Source organism: Oncorhynchus tshawytscha, linkage group LG29 (assembly GCF_018296145.1).
Source record: "Oncorhynchus tshawytscha isolate Ot180627B linkage group LG29, Otsh_v2.0, whole genome shotgun sequence".
Lineage (NCBI taxonomy): Eukaryota > Metazoa > Chordata > Actinopteri > Salmoniformes > Salmonidae > Oncorhynchus > Oncorhynchus tshawytscha.
Window position 1 is genome coordinate 17,740,642 of NC_056457.1, and position 17,700 is coordinate 17,758,341.

The 17,700-nt window shown below is 45.8% G+C and overlaps 1 protein-coding gene across 10 annotated transcripts in view; it reads left to right on the forward strand.

The window, feature by feature from the left end:
- The window catches only part of LOC112227828 (microtubule-associated protein 4), a 146,815-nt gene that overhangs the window by 88,470 nt on the left and 40,645 nt on the right, over positions 1–17,700 (forward strand). For all 10 annotated transcript variants that reach the window (XM_024392753.2, XM_024392756.2, XM_042308519.1 and 7 more), the window contains one exon: positions 6,054–7,418. In XM_024392753.2, the coding sequence (XP_024248521.2) occupies positions 6,054–7,418 (1,365 nt within the window). The remainder of the gene's footprint in view (positions 1–6,053; positions 7,419–17,700) is intronic.

Genomic DNA, 17,700 nt, shown 5'->3' on the forward strand with positions numbered 1-17,700 from the left:
GTGATGAAAGAAATAAAAGCTGAAATAAATCATTCTCTCGACTATTATTCTGACATTTCACATTTCTAAAATAAAGTGGTGATCCTAACTGACCTAAGACAGGGATTTGTACTAGGATTAAATGTCAGGAATTGTGAAAAACTGAGTTTAAATGTATTTGGCTAAGGTGTATGTAAACGTCTGACTTCAACTGTATGTGTATGTCGGTCTGCCTCTCTTCGTGTTGGCATGTATGTGTGGCATTTGTGGAAGTCACTGTGCACACTAGAGGGTGTTAGAATCACCGTAGCAGACGCTAGCTAAATGACAAGCGCAAGTGAACATAAACAAATTGCAAGGATACACACCACAGCTCAGAAAGTTGTACAACTATCTAAAAAAAGTTTGCTGCATGCACAAAACAAATATTAGACTGCAGGGATCTTGATCTAGGAGGGGATTGATGGTCTCTGCTGTAACCAAGAAGCTTGATCACCACTTGCTAACTTGCCACTTAGCTAGCAAGTTAGCAAACCAAATGCATAGCTGGAGCCCTGAGCTGGAGAGAATTTATTTGTCACATCTTAGATAGTTCAACTTTTTAGTTCAAATATATTTAGCTGGCAAACAGTAATAAAGTTAAAAGTATAACTTGATCACCTCTCTTGCGCTGCACAACACTGGATCGTCCCATCACGAAAGCTCCTATTTGCTCCTTGCGCTCTTCATAAAAAAATATACCATGTAACTGGCTCAATCAGCTACTTTGGGGAACTGCTTCACAATGAGAAAAAAATGCAACAGGCGAAAAATAATTCAATCTGCTTTATCTATTAAACTAGTCCACAGGTTCACTGCAGGTATTTCTTTAACAACTATTCCCCCCCAAAAAATGTCTATACATTGCATTTTGTTACGTTACAGCCCTGTTCTAAAATGTATTTAATAGTTTTTTTTACCCCTAATTAATCTGCATACAAGCAAAACAAAAACAGTTTTTTAGAAATGTTTGCAAATGTATTACAATCACCTTTACATAAATATTCAAACTCTTTACTCTTGGGTATGACGCTTTAAGCTTGGCACAGCTGTGTTTGGGGAGTTTCTCCAATTCTTCTCTGCAGATCCGCTCAAGCTCTGTCCGGTTAGATAGGGAGCTTCGCTGCACAGCTATTTACAGTTCTCTCTAGAGATTTATCGGGTTCAAGTCCGGGCTCTGGCTGGACCACTCAAGGACATTCAGAGACTTGTCCCAAAGCTACTCCTGTGTTGTCTCACCTGTGTGCTTAGGGTCGTTGTCCTGTTGGATGGTGAACTTTCGCCCCGTCTGAGGTCCTGAGCACTCTGGAGCAGGTGATATGTGGTACCTGGTTTCCTCCAGACATGACGCATGGCATTCAGGCCAAAGAGCTCAATCTTTGTTTCATCAGACCAGAGAATCTTGTTTCTCATGGTCTGGAGACTCCTTTAGGTGCCTTTTGGTAAACTCCAAGTGGGCTGTCATATGCATTTTACTGAGGAGTGGCTTCCGTCTGGCCACTCTACCATAAAGGCCTGATTGGTGGAGTGCTGCACAGATGGTTGGGGAGGCAGCGGGCGGCAGCGTAGCCTAGTGGTTAGAGCGTCGGACTAGTAACCGGAAGGTTGCGAGTTCAAACCCCCAAGCTGACAAGGTACAAATCTGTCGTTCTGCCCCTGAACAGGCAGTTAACCCACTGTTCCCAGGCTGTCATTGAAAATAAGAATGTGTTCTTAACTGACTTGCCTGGTTAAATAAAGGTTAAAAAAAATAATTTTTAAATGGTTGTCCTTCTGGAAGTTTCTCCCATCTCCACAGAGGAATTCTGGAGCTCTGTCAGAGTGACCATCGGGTTCTTGGTCACCTCCCTGACCAAGTCCCTTCTCCCCTGATTGCTCAGGGGCGGCCAGCTCTAGTTAGAGTCTTGGTGGTTCCAAACTTCTGGGGACCTTCAATTCCCCAGAACACAATCCTTTCCCTGAGCTCTACAAAAACAATTCCTTTGACCTCATGGTTTGGTTTTTGCTCTGACTTGCACTGTCAACTGTGGGACCTTATATAGACAGGTGTGTGCCTTTCCACAGGTGGACTCCAAGTTGTAGAAACATCTCAAGGATGATCAATGTTAACAGGTTGCACCTGAGGTCAATTTCAAGTCTCGTAGCAAAGAGTCTGAATACTTATGTAAATAAGGCATTTCTGTTTTCTATTTTTAATACTAAAATTTTTAAATAAAAAAAACTATTTACCCATTGTCATTATGGGGTATTGTGGAAGAGTATTTAAAAATCTCTCTCTATATATATATATATATATATATATATATATATTATATTTTTAGAATAAGGCTGTAACGTAACAAAATGGAAAAGGTGGGCGGGGGGTGTTGACAGTATTGAAAATTATACCGTGGGTATTTCAGAATACCTCTCTATACGGTATAGTGAGTGTTGTCACAAATCCTTAAATGCCGATGCCATCTGTCAACCCCAGCCCGTCCCCTCACCCCACTTGTCTCCTCCACATAGTCTCATCCCAGTGCCACCTCCCCTTGCCAGTATACCCAGTGGCAGCCAGCCACTACCCCTCCTCCATATCTCATGCCCAGTTCAGTTGATGAGGTCTGGGTTTTGGGTTTTGGCTGAGGGCTTATGGGCTTAGAGCAGCGAGGGGACCCCCTGTGGGGCTCATCACCCAATCCGACCCCCAACTCCGCTCCTGTGTAGAGAATCCTCACACGGGGCACCTATATAACTTTTGTACTAATGCCCTCTCTTGTCCACTGAGGGGGGCTATAGCTAGAGCTGTGTCTGCCTCCCTCCGCTCACTGGATATAGCCCCTGCTGGGAATACCCTACACTCCATTAGACCTAGAGCTGTGGCTGCCTCCCTCCGCTCACTGGGTATAGCCCCTGCTGGGAATACCCTGCACTCCATTAGACCTAGAGCTGTGTCTGCCTCCCTCCACTCACTGGGTATAGCCCCTGCTAGGAATACCCTGCACTCCATTAGACCTAGAGATGTGTCTGCCTCCCTCCGCTCACTGGGTATAGCCCCTGCTGGGAATACCCTGCACTCCATTAGACCTCAGATGGTATAGAATACTGTATGTCATCATGTTGTGGCTATTGTCACATAGCATTCCCATAACATCCCAGGGGCCACATGGCTATAGCACAGCTGAGGCCCAGTGTTATGCTACTACACAGTAGGTCAGGGGTCGGCAACAGGTGGCTCGCGGGCCAAAACTGTCCCGCAAGTGTATTTTTTGCCCCCCAAGTGTTTTGGGAATTAATCAAATAAATTAAAATCTGTTCCCAAATATTCACACGAATAAAACATTTAAAAAGATATGTGAGATGTGATCATGTCTCAATGTATGAAATTACTGTTATTTTCAAATACAATCTCTTTTTAGTCTTAGTTGTGGGCAATTTGTAGTGTGCATATTATTATAATTATGTTCTGGCACGCCGATCGGCCCACAGGCTAGTTGCCTACCCCTGCAGTAGGTGGTTCCACTAGTATGTTTGTGTAGGAATAGCATGTGTGTGTGTGTGTGTGTGTGTGTGTGTGTGTGTGTGTGTGTGCGTGTGCGTGCGACTAAAGGCACGCAGCACAGTCTGGTACTGAATAAGTTATAAGCTGCAGACCGATTGGAAGCCTGAGGCTGAAAGATAAACTTCACAACACTGCCTGTGGAGAATTGACTCCAAACTCCAGAGCTCGTCTGTGTAGAGAATGAGTCATTTAGAACTCGATATGGGGAAACTCATTTGATCAGTACAATATCTGAATGCATCTTGCGTTCATGTTTACCCCTGGAGGACTCACCTGCTGGTGAAGGGGGGGGAGTGACCTGTTATGACTCACCAACCATCTCTTGTCAGAGACACTCATGGGAAGAATAACAACTGCTGCGATAATTAACAAACAAAACGTCCTCTGCTACAAAAGTCACAAGGTATTTATGTATTACAACTAAGTCAGGGTTATGTTGAGTGTCTCATGTTTCCCCATGTGTGAACATTAGCATAGCACGCTAGCTAAGCGTGTCTGCACTGAACAGAGTTGTGAGGATAAGGGCTGGGAACCTGGTGGAGTAGAAGTGCTGCAGTGACCTTATACGTGCCGAACAGCACCGTCGTGCTGCATTAGTCATGGAGTCAGTCACACCCCTGGAGACCTGCAACCTGTGGGCTCTGGGGATACGGTGCCACGCCCTGGTTCGGTACTTGGAGAGAACCACGACGGCTACCAAGACAATCTGTTGCTGTTCATCACAGGAACAGCTTCAACAGCTCCCCAGAGCATTGAGGGAGCGGCTCTAAGTGCTCCTGCATTGTCTCTCGTCTCTGCTCTAACATACTAGGTCCGTTTCTGTCATGTGGTGCTTGATTAATGTAAAATATGAAAATATGATAAAGAGATGCTCCATTTGGAGTTTCAGTATTCAAAAGGCCAGAGAGACAACTGGGGCAAAGTGGCCCAGCCTTACTGGCTAATCACTTCCTCTAAAACCCTTCCTCCTCCATTGCTCCCTCCTTCCATTCCTCCTCTCCTCAGAACCGGCACGGCTTACCCGTGCAGCTTGGCAGCGTGGGGCTCTAGAATTTAATTAGCTAGACTGAACAGTCCAGGAAAGAAAACAATTCCATATTAATCACAACACGATTTACCTTAAATCTAATGTCAAAATGTTGTATCCACCAAAGCAGAATACCCAAAAGTAATTATTTACAATGACAGGGCCCTAAACAATACCAACTGTAGTAATGCTTTTGACCTTTCTGTTAAAAATAGTCATAAATTGCTGAGTTGTATTCACTTTTGAGGACACCAGTTCAAGTACACAGTACAGACACTGTATCATAAAAATATGAAAATATAGAAAATCCGATACGATTTCTTTCCTATTTAACAAAAGTAAATATTCTAAATATAGTAACAATCAAATGCTAATTGACTTACTATAATATTTGACCTTGTTTATCACTGTAAAATAAAAATAATTATACTTCGTGACAGTAGACAATTGACACAGTTTCATATAACTGACGACAGTGCATTTTCAGCCCAGCGTCCTCTGAGCAGCGCAGAGACATTCAAATGCCTGTCGACTCGTTACAACTTCAGCTTTAAGCACCAAGTCATTTTGTCCCTCTGTGACCACGAGATCTGGTCTAGTTTCGATTCTGCAAAATCGTTTGGTATTGTTTCATGTTGAGAGCTCTAAATCCATATAAGAACACCACAGCAAGATGAGACTGTTTTTGCTCCAATCGCTAGTCTCCTGTTTCACATGTTGTATTGTAGGTGGAGCTGCAGGATTCACAGGCAGACGAAATGTATCCTTTGTCTGGATAGGCCAGAAAATGTGGCATGTCGCGCCTTATTCAAATGAGGTGTCAGAAGCGGGACAACCAGAGCCTTCACAGAGTGCACAGCAATTGATGTTGCACCGTTCAGAGCGCTCTGTACACAAACATTTCAATGCCTATACTGTGCTATAAAACTGTGTGGTCTGTGCCTGTTTCTGTATACTTGACCAAATTGCTGTGTTTGTGTCTGTATTTGCTGAGTTCAATTACCTACTCACTACGAAGTAAACACAGCTTTCTCCTCCTCCTAAAATGTCATTCAGTACACCAGCATGTCACTAGGGTAGCACGGAGTCAGCAGCCAAAAAGCCACAGTATTACCAGTCCCTCAGCGGGACTATTCATTCACACAGGGTTTACTGAGGCAACGGGCCAATGAGGATGCATGACTGATTTGACACCCATGTTGCATTTTGAGTGTTCAGTGGCAAAATATGAAATTGCAGCTCGTACACTACCAAAGTTCAGTTATATTGAATGGACCATCAATAAGCGTCTACAGCTGTAAAGATGTACACAATGTCTGTTACTACTCTCATTTCTTAGACTGCATTGTTGAACTTGGTTTTGTTTTCAAAGTAAGTGAGCCCTTTGAAGTTCACGCTTTTGTCTAGATGAGAGAGGGAGAGCGACTGTATGCATGCTTTAAACTCTCTTCCCTCTTCACACACGAGGTGCCCTGGGCGATGGCTGGCCAGACGAGGCTTGCATTCCCACCGACCTGCCATTCACCCAAAGCGTCTCCACAGTGATCAGTCGCCATGCCAGCCACCTGGCGGCCAGCCCCGAGGACCGCCCTGACTCTGGCTGGCCCCTCCGAGAGGCCTCGGCGGTGGGGGAGGAGAGGGAAAGCAACGAAGGAAACGACCGCAAACAACAGCAGAAGAAGAAGAAGAAAAGGAGGCCCCGGGATGATGTGTACGACCTGGTAGAGAACAGAGACCACCCGGAGGCTCAGGCTGAAAACACACCCCTGTCAGAGGGCCACCACAGGGTCTCCCCCCGCAAGGACAGGGACAGGATGGATGGAGGCTGGGAGCGCGAAGAGCCAGGGAGAAGTGGAGGCAGGGGAAAGAGGGGCAAGAGCAGGAAGAAGCTTCCAGAAGAGTGGGGAGTCACAGCTGAGCCCTTCGTGCCCTCTTCTGCCTCTTCTGCCAATGACCTCCCTGAAGGGGTGTTAGACCAACTAGTGCCCCCCATCACCCATTCCCAGCCCCTGGAGAACCCCTACTCCAACATGGGGCTGAGTCCTGCCAGTGAGGAGTTCTACGGGGGCCTCTTCCCTCCATCTCTCACCCAGGACCTGCTCTCTCTCACAGCTCCCACCTCCCCTCCACCGGCCCTGGGCTGTGAGCTCCTGCGTACCGCCCCTGTCTCCATGCCCACCAGTCAGGGAGACTTCTCGCCCAAGAACACCTTCCCCATGGCCTCACGTCCAGGAGACCCATTCACTGCGAGCTACCAAGACCTGCTCATGGATACAGAGAACGCTAGCATGGGCAATGTCAAAGAGGCTTTCTCCACAACCTTTCCACTAGATTCCCCAGTTCATGAGTCGGGTGTCAAGGTGGTGTTTGATCATGACACCCCCATGCATGATGTCCATATGAAAAATGCCTTAAGTTTAAGCCTCACCCGCCAACCAGATCGTGGCCTGCCCCCATTGGAGAAGTTCAGTGAGCTCACAGCGACCGCTCCCCCTTTCTCCCCCTCCGACAGCTCCTGGCTCATCAATGACTCCAACTTCAACAACGACTCCTTTGAGTTCAGTGACATCACTCCAGGGCGCCCACTACCTCTTGGCCTAGCCTTCGACACACCCAGCCCAGCCCCCCTCCGCTCCCCCAAAACCATACCCGAATGTCACCCCAGGGAGGGCAAATCCCCATCACAGAATATACCCACGAAGTCCCCCTCCTCCTCTTCCACCAAAAGCCCCACCTCCCCGGGGTCTGGTCTGAACCCCGCTGCCAAGCCCTTCTTCCCCAGCTTTGCCGAACTCACAGAGCCCCTGGTGGTGGTGGCCCCCATGTCTGAAGGTTTGTTGCAGTGGCATGTGCTCTCCACTAGGGGGATTGGAAGATTAGAGGAGTAGCCCCGTACCTTGCATGGGCATGTGGCGCTAAGACTGGGCTGGGACCGCCTCAATAGCCCAGTCTAGACAGCCTGACTGACTAACATACAGGTTCCCCGAAAATGTACACTGTCCGAGGGGCTTGGCTTTTTTTGGGGGGGTTCCTCTCACCCACAAGGCACTGCTGCGTCTGGGCAGTGCTGGAGTGTTCTCATTAACCCTATGGTGTGCTACTAACCACCACACACAGCGTCACCAGTTTCCCCGGCACTTTGTTTCATAACCAGACCTCTCTTCCTTCCTGCTGTATCCAGGTGTCTCTGATAACCGTCTAGTGTGTGTCTACTGGACCTCCGTGATTCGTCTTTGTCTCCTCTGTGTTGAATTAACATTGGTTTCCTTGTCTTCTTCTCTTTAGCTAGCATTTCCTCCAGAGAGGAATCTCTAAACAGTTCTCTGGATGTTTTGTCCAAACCTGTGCAGTGCATGACCGCTCTCTAACCGAAGCATGCCTGAATGAATGTACACTCCAATCAGATTCTCATTGTCTCCTTCTCTCTTTCCATGTCCTGGCGATTTTCATATCCCTTTTGCCTCTGCGACGGCCGCCCCAATAGGTGAGTCAGAAATCTCCTTGATCTTTTTGGGGAATATATTGTGGGAAATAGGGATCAATATTTTCCTTCAAATCTACCAAGTTTCAATACCGGGAATAATTCATATTAATCCTGAGAGGCCCAGGAAATATCGCAAAATCAGAAGTTCCCATTTAAAGCGTTTAGAACCAAGGTATGGTCATTATGCCAGGGTTCTCCCTTCATTAGAGGCGTGCTGCTCCACCATGTAAATAATTGAAACTGATATTTGGTCATGATAAAGTAACTATCCAATGACATTGTTGTGAATTGCGAAACGGGCTGTTCACAAATTCAGAGCATTCTCACGTTCCTCAATTAATTCAGCACATTTCAGCGGTGGTTCTCGACGCAGAGCGCACCCGGGATGCACAGAGCGCACGCAGGATGCACAGAGCGCACGCAGGATGCACAGAGCGCACGCAGGATGCACAGAGCGCACGCAGGATGCACAGAGCGCACGCAGGATGCACAGAGCTCACCCCGAGTGTAACTTTGTAACAGCAGTCAAGCAAAATTCAAAATGACCAAAGTTGCTAAACTTGCCGGATAACCTCCTTCAACGAATGACAGAATATCTCCAGTATTTGGCCAAATGGAGTTGATGACTATACAGATAGCAGATCAGTTCATGAATAACCAAGAGATGAAGAGTGGAAATAGTTGAAATATCAAGGTATCTTCACCAATCTTAGGGACCAATTCTGTTTAAAAACAAAATCCATATGTACTCTTATTGTTGATCACACATTCCCTACCGCAGATCTCATATGGGCAGCAAGAAACGAGACAGAGAAGAGAGTGAATTCTCATAGCGGGACTTTGACATGAATAGGCGAGAGAAGTGCTTTGATAAAGCGACCTATGGCTTACAGAATAAAGTTAGGACTTTCCATGCGAGACAGGAGTGGGGATTTTGGGTTTCAGTGGGGTTGGGACCGGATAGAAAAAGAACCTAATCTAGGACAGGAGTGGGGATTTGGGGTTTCAGTGGGGTTGGGACCGGATAGAAAAAGAACCTAATCTAGGACAGGAGTGGGGATTTGGGGTTTCAGTGGGGTTGGGACCGGATAGAAAAAGAACCTAATCTAGGACAGGAGTGGGGATTTTGGGTTTCAGTGGGGTTGGGACCGGATAGAAAAAGAACCTAATCTAGGACAGGAGTGGGGATTTGGGGTTTCAGTGGGGTTGGGACCGGATAGAAAAAGAACCTAATCTAGGACAGGAGTGGGGATTTGGGGTTTCAGTGGGGTTGGGACCGGATAGAAAAAGAACCTAATCTAGGACAGGAGTGGGGATTTGGGGTTTCAGTGGGGTTGGGACCGGATAGAAAAAGAACCTAATCTAGGACAGGAGTGGGGATTTGGGGTTTCAGTGGGGTTGGGACCGGATAGAAAAAGAACCTAATCTAGGACAGGAGTGGGGATTTGGGGTTTCAGTGGGGTTGGGACCGGATAGAAAAAGAACCTAATCTAGGACAGGAGTGGGGATTTGGGGTTTCAGTGGGGTTGGGACCGGATAGAAAAAGAACCTAATCTAGGACAGGAGTGGGGATTTTGGGTTTCAGTGGGGTTGGGACCGGATAGAAAAAGAACCTAATCTAGGACAGGAGTGGGGATTTTGGGTTTCAGTGGGGTTGGGACCGGATAGAAAAAGAACCTAATCTAGGACAGGAGAGGGGAGAATTTTCCCTCGTGACTTTTTTTACAGACTGTGACAGAAATGCCTATGTAGTGAATTGTCCGTAGGCCTATCAAATGTGTGACTGTCCAAAGAGTCACAATGACAGCTCACAGAGGCACACATTATTTTATAAGCTATACTGTAGAGGTTTCCTCTAGGGTTTATTAACTTCATTCGGGTCGCGTGTGCAGTCCGTGTCAATAATGCGTGTGCTTTGAATTCACGGCGACTTTGTGTGAATGAAATATTGTGGAGGCTTCTAAAGGCTTCCATGCAACAACCTGTTTGGATAATGTGCCATTACATTTTTTGCTAATCTGCTGCTGCGCACGTTATGTATTTTGTGAAATTGCATCAGTGCCACATTGGGGAAACATTTTGCAATTTCCCAGGTTTTGTCATCATTTTTTGGGGGGGGGATGTGAAGTGTTCCTGGGACAGTCCCGGGATCCCAGTTACCCATCTTGATCCCTAGTGGGAAATAAATTGTGGGAAAGTCTTGCGTTGCAATACACCACAGTGAAGCAATCTCTTTGAGACAAGGCGAGAGGTTGCTGAAAAAAAGTGTCTTGGGGCTGAATCCAAGCAGCTGGGGACACTGGGACAGGAGAGTGGAATATAGAACAGAACTGAGAGAGAGGTTGTGTTAGGAGATGGGCACACTTGTTTGAGAGCTCCAGATGTTGGCTAGCACCCCTTGGGTCTCCCCTGGTGCCCTGTGTGCTCTCTCCGAAGGCCAGGAGGGCTGAGTGAAGGTCATCCGAACCCCCCGTAGAGTCGCCTACATAAGCTGCCATGTTCAGGCCGAGCGAACCCCACTGGCACCTTGACTCTCACTGAGCTGAGAGGGGTGAGCGCCTCAAACCCCCTCTAACCCCTCCCTCCCAGGCAACTCGCCCAGAATGCACTGCAGTCAGAAGAGTATTGTCCAATAAGAGACCACATTCAGCGCACTCTCTACTCTCGCTGCTGTTTCACAGTATTTCTCCCATTTCCCCCTTACATAATAAAGATACTGGGATATACACACCTCTTCCGTTCTAGTGCAGTCATCCGGGGACGATGACTGACTCTTTAACTCCACAGTAGTTGCTCAAAGGAGCAAGTGGTAAACGAGCGTCAGAGTCAGTTTTTTTTATCACAGCTTTATTTTAAGCCATGTGTACTGAATGTGCCCCTCAAGATACAGCTGCCACAGCCAATTAGATGCCGCCTTCACCATCGGGCAGCTTTAAGTGAGCGCACAATGCCCAAACTACACACATTTCTATATATTTATTCACTTTGGCAATCCGGGTTCCTCTGTAATGAAGAGTTATGACAGTCGCCAACTCCCCCGGATTCACTTTGGAGAAATTGTCCGCCGAGTAGCGTGTGAAGTATTTGTTTATTTATGAGCGCCCCGGCGAGATGCCAGTATATAAATAGACTATGTTGACACGCAGCGTTAAAGCGCAGCTCAGCAGGCACCACTCTGATTAATTGAAGAAGCGGACGAGTAGATACAGTTTACCGTTTCATCCCGCATCACTTCCTGTCCGTGGCTTCCTCGTCAGCTCGGTGCAGCCAAAGATTCGTTCTAATGAGACGTGAGCCCGTTATTCACCTGTGGCGATAGATGGAGAAAGTGAAGTGTATAAAAATTGCTTTATTTGGTCTGGCACCTTGAGTCAGCCATCGCAGCAGGGCCCATTGTTCATCTAAAAGTGTATGGCTTTTAACAGTTGCACTCTGTTCCTTGAGATGAATAGCTTGATGTGTGGGTGGGTGGGTTTTGGGAGAGACACAGCTGCCTCTGTTGCCCCTCTGTAATTTGCTCTCTTTGTCAGTGTTCAAGGGGTGGAGCTGTGTCACTGGGGGTGCTATTTAGGCCTCGTAGGAGACAGGAGATAAGGCTGCTGTGTCCCAGCCCATCCTTCACCCAGCATGCTCTTTCCTGGGGATGAAGGACAAGATTAGCCCAACAGCAGTGTGTGTGTGTGTGTGTGTGTGTGTGTGTGTGTGTGTGTGTGTGTGTGTGTGTGTGTGTGTGTGTGTGTGTGTGTGTGTGTGTGTGTGTGTGTGTGTGTGTGTTCTGTTTCTCATGTTTTTTTCAGTGTGTGAAGTTCAGTAGACAATTCTTGTTGTTACCCATATGAGTGGAAAAGTGCACTGTTAGCTCAGGGCAAAATCCTTTGACAGCTCAGCCACTGCCACTCAGTATCTGTGTGTGTGTGTGTTTGTGGGACAAGGGGTCATTCATGTGCTTTTCATTTGGACACAGGCCAGAGATTAAGCACCTCTCAGCTTCAGTGAAGATTCTGTTTAAACAGCGTTTTAGTATATCTCCAAGGGCTCAACACAAACTAGTATTGGATTTCCTCTACACATATGATAGCATTTCAGAGTGTTATCATGTTGACTTGGTCTTGGTGGGGTGTGTGTGTGTGGTGTTAGATAAAGTTAGTCTGGCCTTGCTCCCCCTCATTACTGGTCTGTTGGTTTATTTATAGACCAACCAATATGAGACATATCCTTGCCCTCACTAAGCCTCTCTACCATTCACAACCCCCCTGTGACCCAATGTAATATTGATGGGATTTGTGTGGTTTAGATAAGTCGAGCATTCCTGGCCTTTTGAGGTGAGGCAGTCAGACTGTTAACTTGCCTCTGTGAATGACAACACCCCTTGGCCATTTGGGGGTCAGTGGGAGGAGTACATCGCCTTAACAGAGGTGCCAACGTGCCACCGATGTGCCCCCACAGTGTCCCCATGTCACTGTGACTGCACACAGCAACAAAACGAGTCATTGGTGTTATTTTAGGGCTACGGCCCAGAACAACGAAGCTTCATAAATATTCCAGCCACCTATTTCTATCTATGGTGTTTTTCACTGTTCCTGGGGGGCGGATTTCTTTAATAGGCCATTGACTGATGGGATCCTAGAAGGGACAAGAGTACAGTATTAGCAGTACTGTGTATTAGCAGTACTGTGAATTGATGGGTTGTGGCGTGAAGGGGTAACCTATGTGATTTCACCATTGTGAAAGCCAGGACTCCCACGGGTGCTGTTTTAGAAAGGGGTTATTGTCAGGTAGTGGGGGCTATCTCTGTAAAGGAGTGTTACAGTCCGAGCCAGTGGGGTTTGGATGGAGTTTTGTTCTATCTCGGTCGTATTCCTATGAGAATATGCTGGAAGCCAGACATTACACTTCTGTTATCACTGATGGGAAGAACATATTGGATCAGAGGGGCGAGGGCGATACGGAATAACCCCAGGCCCTAGTTGTGTAGCAATACCACAATCTCTATTCTGTAACACACTTTCTGATTCTCAAAAAATATATATATTATACTCCATCCGTTTGGCTTTAAATGCCTTAGTATCTTAATTTCCTTAGTTGTAAAGGCAGCAACAGAGCAGGTTTTCCTTTGAAACCACCCATTATAACAGTGCCACGCTCGGGTTGGTGCCATCCACTGCTCTCTGTTGCGTCAGCCACTCTAGAACAGCTGTAATTCCATTGTAAGTGCTATTTGATTTCCAGTTATGCTGCGTCACATCACTGTCAGTCGCTTGCGTATAACCATCAATCAAGAAGCCAGTCATCCGACCTATAAGGTGTGGGGTTTCTGTGTCGCTTCCATTCCATTCTTCTCCACCAATAATAGGGAGGGCGTGGCTATTCTTCGAAATACCACGTTTTCATTGGAGAAGATTTTTATCTGAGACCACGGTCTCCTTCACAGATGAGCCCTGATGAGCATTTGAACGTGGAGTCATCCGTGACAGTGTTGATCGGGGTATTTTTGCCACCAGTCCTGTCCCCTTGATGTGGTGAGACAGAAGTACCCAGGTGTGGGCTCGGGGCATGTGGTTATACAGTGAGCTCCAGAAGTATTGGCACAGTGACAAATGTTTTGGTTCTGTACTCCAGCACTTTGGATTTGAAACGACACATATTCCCCCCATTTTAGGGTAACAAAAATATTGGGACAAATTCACTTGTGTGTATTAAAGTAGTAAAAAGTTGAGTATTTGGTCCCATATTCAATGACTACATCAAGCTTGTGACTCTACAAACTTGTTGGATGCCTTTGCTGTTTGTTTTGGTTGTTTTTCAGATTATGTTGTGCCCAACAGAGATCAATGATTAATAATGTTTTGTGTCATTTTGGAGTCACTTTTAGTGTAAATAGGAATAGGATATGTTTCTAAACACTTCTACATTCATGTGGATGCTACCGTCATTAAAGATAATCAGGAATGAATCGTGAATAACGATAAATATACCCCCCCCTAACCTTCCCTGTTATTGTAATGGTGAGAAGGTAGCATGTCTTGGGGGTACGGAGCCAAAACAACACAAAGTGTGTCACTGTCCCAATACTTTTGGAGCTCACTGTAAATAAATCTTCTGACACAGCCCCCTTGGAGACAGACAAACCTATCCACAGCAGGGCTGCTCTGCTGTCCACTGGTCCTCAGCAACATTGCAAAGTACAGAGCGGAAAGAGTTAAAGGCTTTGATTCCTCTGCTGTTCCTCTGAGAGCGATATTGTGTGTGTGTGTGTGTGTGTGGGGGGGGGAGGGGGGGGTCTGTCTGGGTGATGTCTTTTTGATCTAAAGGGAACAGTGCGACAGACAGTTGTTTGTTCATGTGAACGAGACGATGTGTGTGAACCGTGAAAATCCTTGTGGGCTTACATTGCTTTACTAATGCTTCAGAAAGCTACACGAAAAGGTGTTTATGATTTGAAGACTACTAGAGACATGGCAGACTTGAATAAAATGGAGTGTAAAATGTTGTATAAATGTTACACAAATGTGAATGTTGTGAAAAGGGTAGGAAAGGTCAGATTGTTGATTAGATTTTTCCGGGGGTAGACAGTTATAGATGTGCCTTTGGGGAGGGTGGGGTCTGGCTAGTTGCCATCGTAACTGAGGAGCAGTTAATGTTGCCATGGGGATGGCAACTGATGCTGAGAGCGTAGGCTGAGGCTAAAATATCTTTATCAGTGACGCACACACCCCAACAGTCATGTGTACACACACACACACACACACACACACACACACACACACACACACACAAACCACACAGTAACATGACACTCACAAACAGATCGCATGTACAGTTGAAGTCGGAAGTTTACATACACCTTAGCCAAATACATTTAAACTCAGTTTTTCACAATTCCTGACATTTAATCCTAGTAAAAATCCCCGTCTTAGTTCATTTAGGATCACCACTTTATTTTAAGAATGTGAAATGTCAGAATAATAGTAGAGAGAATTATTTATTTCAGATTTAATTTCTTTCATCACATTCCCAGTGGGTCAGAAGTTTACATACGCTCAATTAGTATTTGGTAGCATGGCTTTAAATTTTTTAACTTGGGTCAAACGTTTCGGGTAGCCTTCCACAAGCTTCCCACAATAAGTTGGGTGAATTTTGTCCCATTCCTCCTGACAGAGCTGGTGTAACTGAGTCGGCTTTTTCTATTTTCTAATGTTCTATAGGATTGAGGTCAGGGCTTTGTGATGGCCACTCCAATATCTTGACTTTGTTGTCCTTAAGCCATTTTGCCACAACTTTGGATGTATGCTTGGGGTCATTGTCCATTTGGAAGACCCATTTGTGACCAAGCTTTAACTTCCTGACTGACGTCTTGAGATGTGTCTTCGATATATCCACATAATTTTCCTACCTCATGATGCCATCTATTTTGTGAAGTGCACCAGTCCCTCCTGCAGAAAAGCACCCCCACATGATGACGCTGCCACCCTCGTGCTCCATGGTTGGGATGGTGTTCTTCGGCTTGCAAGCCTCCCCCTTTTTCATCCAAACATGACAATAGTCATTATGGCCAAATAGTTTTATTTTTGTTTCATCAGACCAGAGAACATTTCTCCAATAAGTACGATCTTTGTTCCCATGTGCAGTTGCAAACCGGAGTCTGGCTTTTTTATGGCGGTTTTGGAGCAGTGGCTTCTTCCTTGCTGAGTGGCCTTTCAGGTTATGTCGATATAGGACTCGTTTTACTGTGGATATAGATACTTTTGTACCTGTTTCCATCAAGATCTTCAAAAGGTCTTTTGCTGTTGTTCTGGGATTGATTTGCACTTTTCGCACCAAAGTACGTTCATCTCTAGGAGACAGAACGTGTCACCTTCCTGAGCGGTATGACGACTGCGTGGTCCCATGGTGTTTATACTGGCGTACTATTGTTTGTACAGATGAATGTGGTACCTTCAGGCATTTGGAAATTGCTCCCAAGGATGAACCGGACTTGTGGAGGTCTACAATTTTTTTCTGAGGTCTTGGCTGATTTCTTTTGATTTTCCCATGATGTCAAGCAAAGAGGCACTGAGTTTGAAGGTAGGCAATGAAATACATCCACAGGTACACCTCCAATTGACTCAAAAAGTTTTTAAAAACGCTGCTTTAATTATACAAAACATGTTAATGAAGCAGCCCTGGGCTTGTTTCTGTTTCTATAATGGGCTCTGGAATCGGGTGATTTCTAAAACCGGTGGGCGGCTGCCTGCATGTGGAAGGAGGAAGGGAGCAGTCTGCTGTCAAAGAATAATATAATATTCCTGGCAGAGCAGAGCAGCATAGCAGAGGGACTGTTCCACCTCCCCTTCCACTCACTCCCCTGACACAGCTGGCATAATCCATAATCTTGACATGATGGAATTCAAATGAAATGTCTACATTGTAGCATCCAAACCTGGGGCTGACACTGTTTGATTTACAGCAGACATGCTAGGATTATTTTTAGATTCCATAAACTGGAATAATCCAACAGTGTTTTACTCTGAGCTGTGCTGGTACCAATTTCTTCTCATTGCAAGAAATTGCTGGTTCTCGCCCTCTCACTACAAGAATGAAGTGAGTGGACTTCCTTCCCTGGATGTCTTCTCATTGCGATGTTTCACACTTTATATATGCACCTTCTTTCTCGTCCACTGTATTTGAATGGCGGTGGTCTTACGGTGCTGGATAAAGGAGAAATGACTGAGAAATGTCTTGTCACTTTAGAGTGAAAGGCTTGACAACCACATGCTGGCAGTACATGTCACACCAAATTGAATTCCGAATCAATCTGCTCAAAAACCTAAGCCCAAAATGCAGCCATCACTCAGATTTCATATCAATTGGACATGTCATGAATACATATATCCACTCTTAAGCCCTCCCCCCACACCCAAAATCATCCCATTTGATTGAGCGTCCGTCGTTTATACAATTTAGGGAATTTGGGGAGCTGAGCTGATCTGAGCTCGTTGGGCATTAATCAGGGATCAGTTGTGTCCAGAGTGGGAACGGCTGTGAATCTGGCAGAGCGAATTGGCCACAGGCGCCACATCCATAATCAATAGCAATGGATTGAGGGATCCGAGCACATCTGCTATAATAGAACTAAAATGGTGGGGCGGTTTATGGACGTATCGATTTTACCGCACAAGATTGAACAGCTATTTCACGTTGATAGATGGTTACGCGGATCTCAGGCCAGTTGTTAGTCGTCTGCAGCACTTTAATAGGGCTCTGTTGTTGTTCCAGGACAATTATAATGGCAATCTGCCCAATACATCAGGCAATAGTCAGCTTCTCATCAGAAGATAGCTATTAGATAGGTGAAAGTAATATGTCAGAGGCTAGGTGCAGCTTATGTCAGTGTTCAGAAGTAGACCCAGTTTCAACCTGTAGAATAGATTCCATTGAATACAAGGGAGTAACTACTGAAGCATCAACTCAATAAACCCTTTCAGTCATAGTGAGCAATCAAAGCACATTGTCGTGTTATTTTTAACACCGTACTATTTTATGAAATATGACCTAGAATTCATTTCAATATGAGTGAAAAAGTTGTTTTTTTGTATGAAGTACGTTCAAAAGCAACTTTTCTGTGTTGGAATGGGGTGGGTATACCCCAAC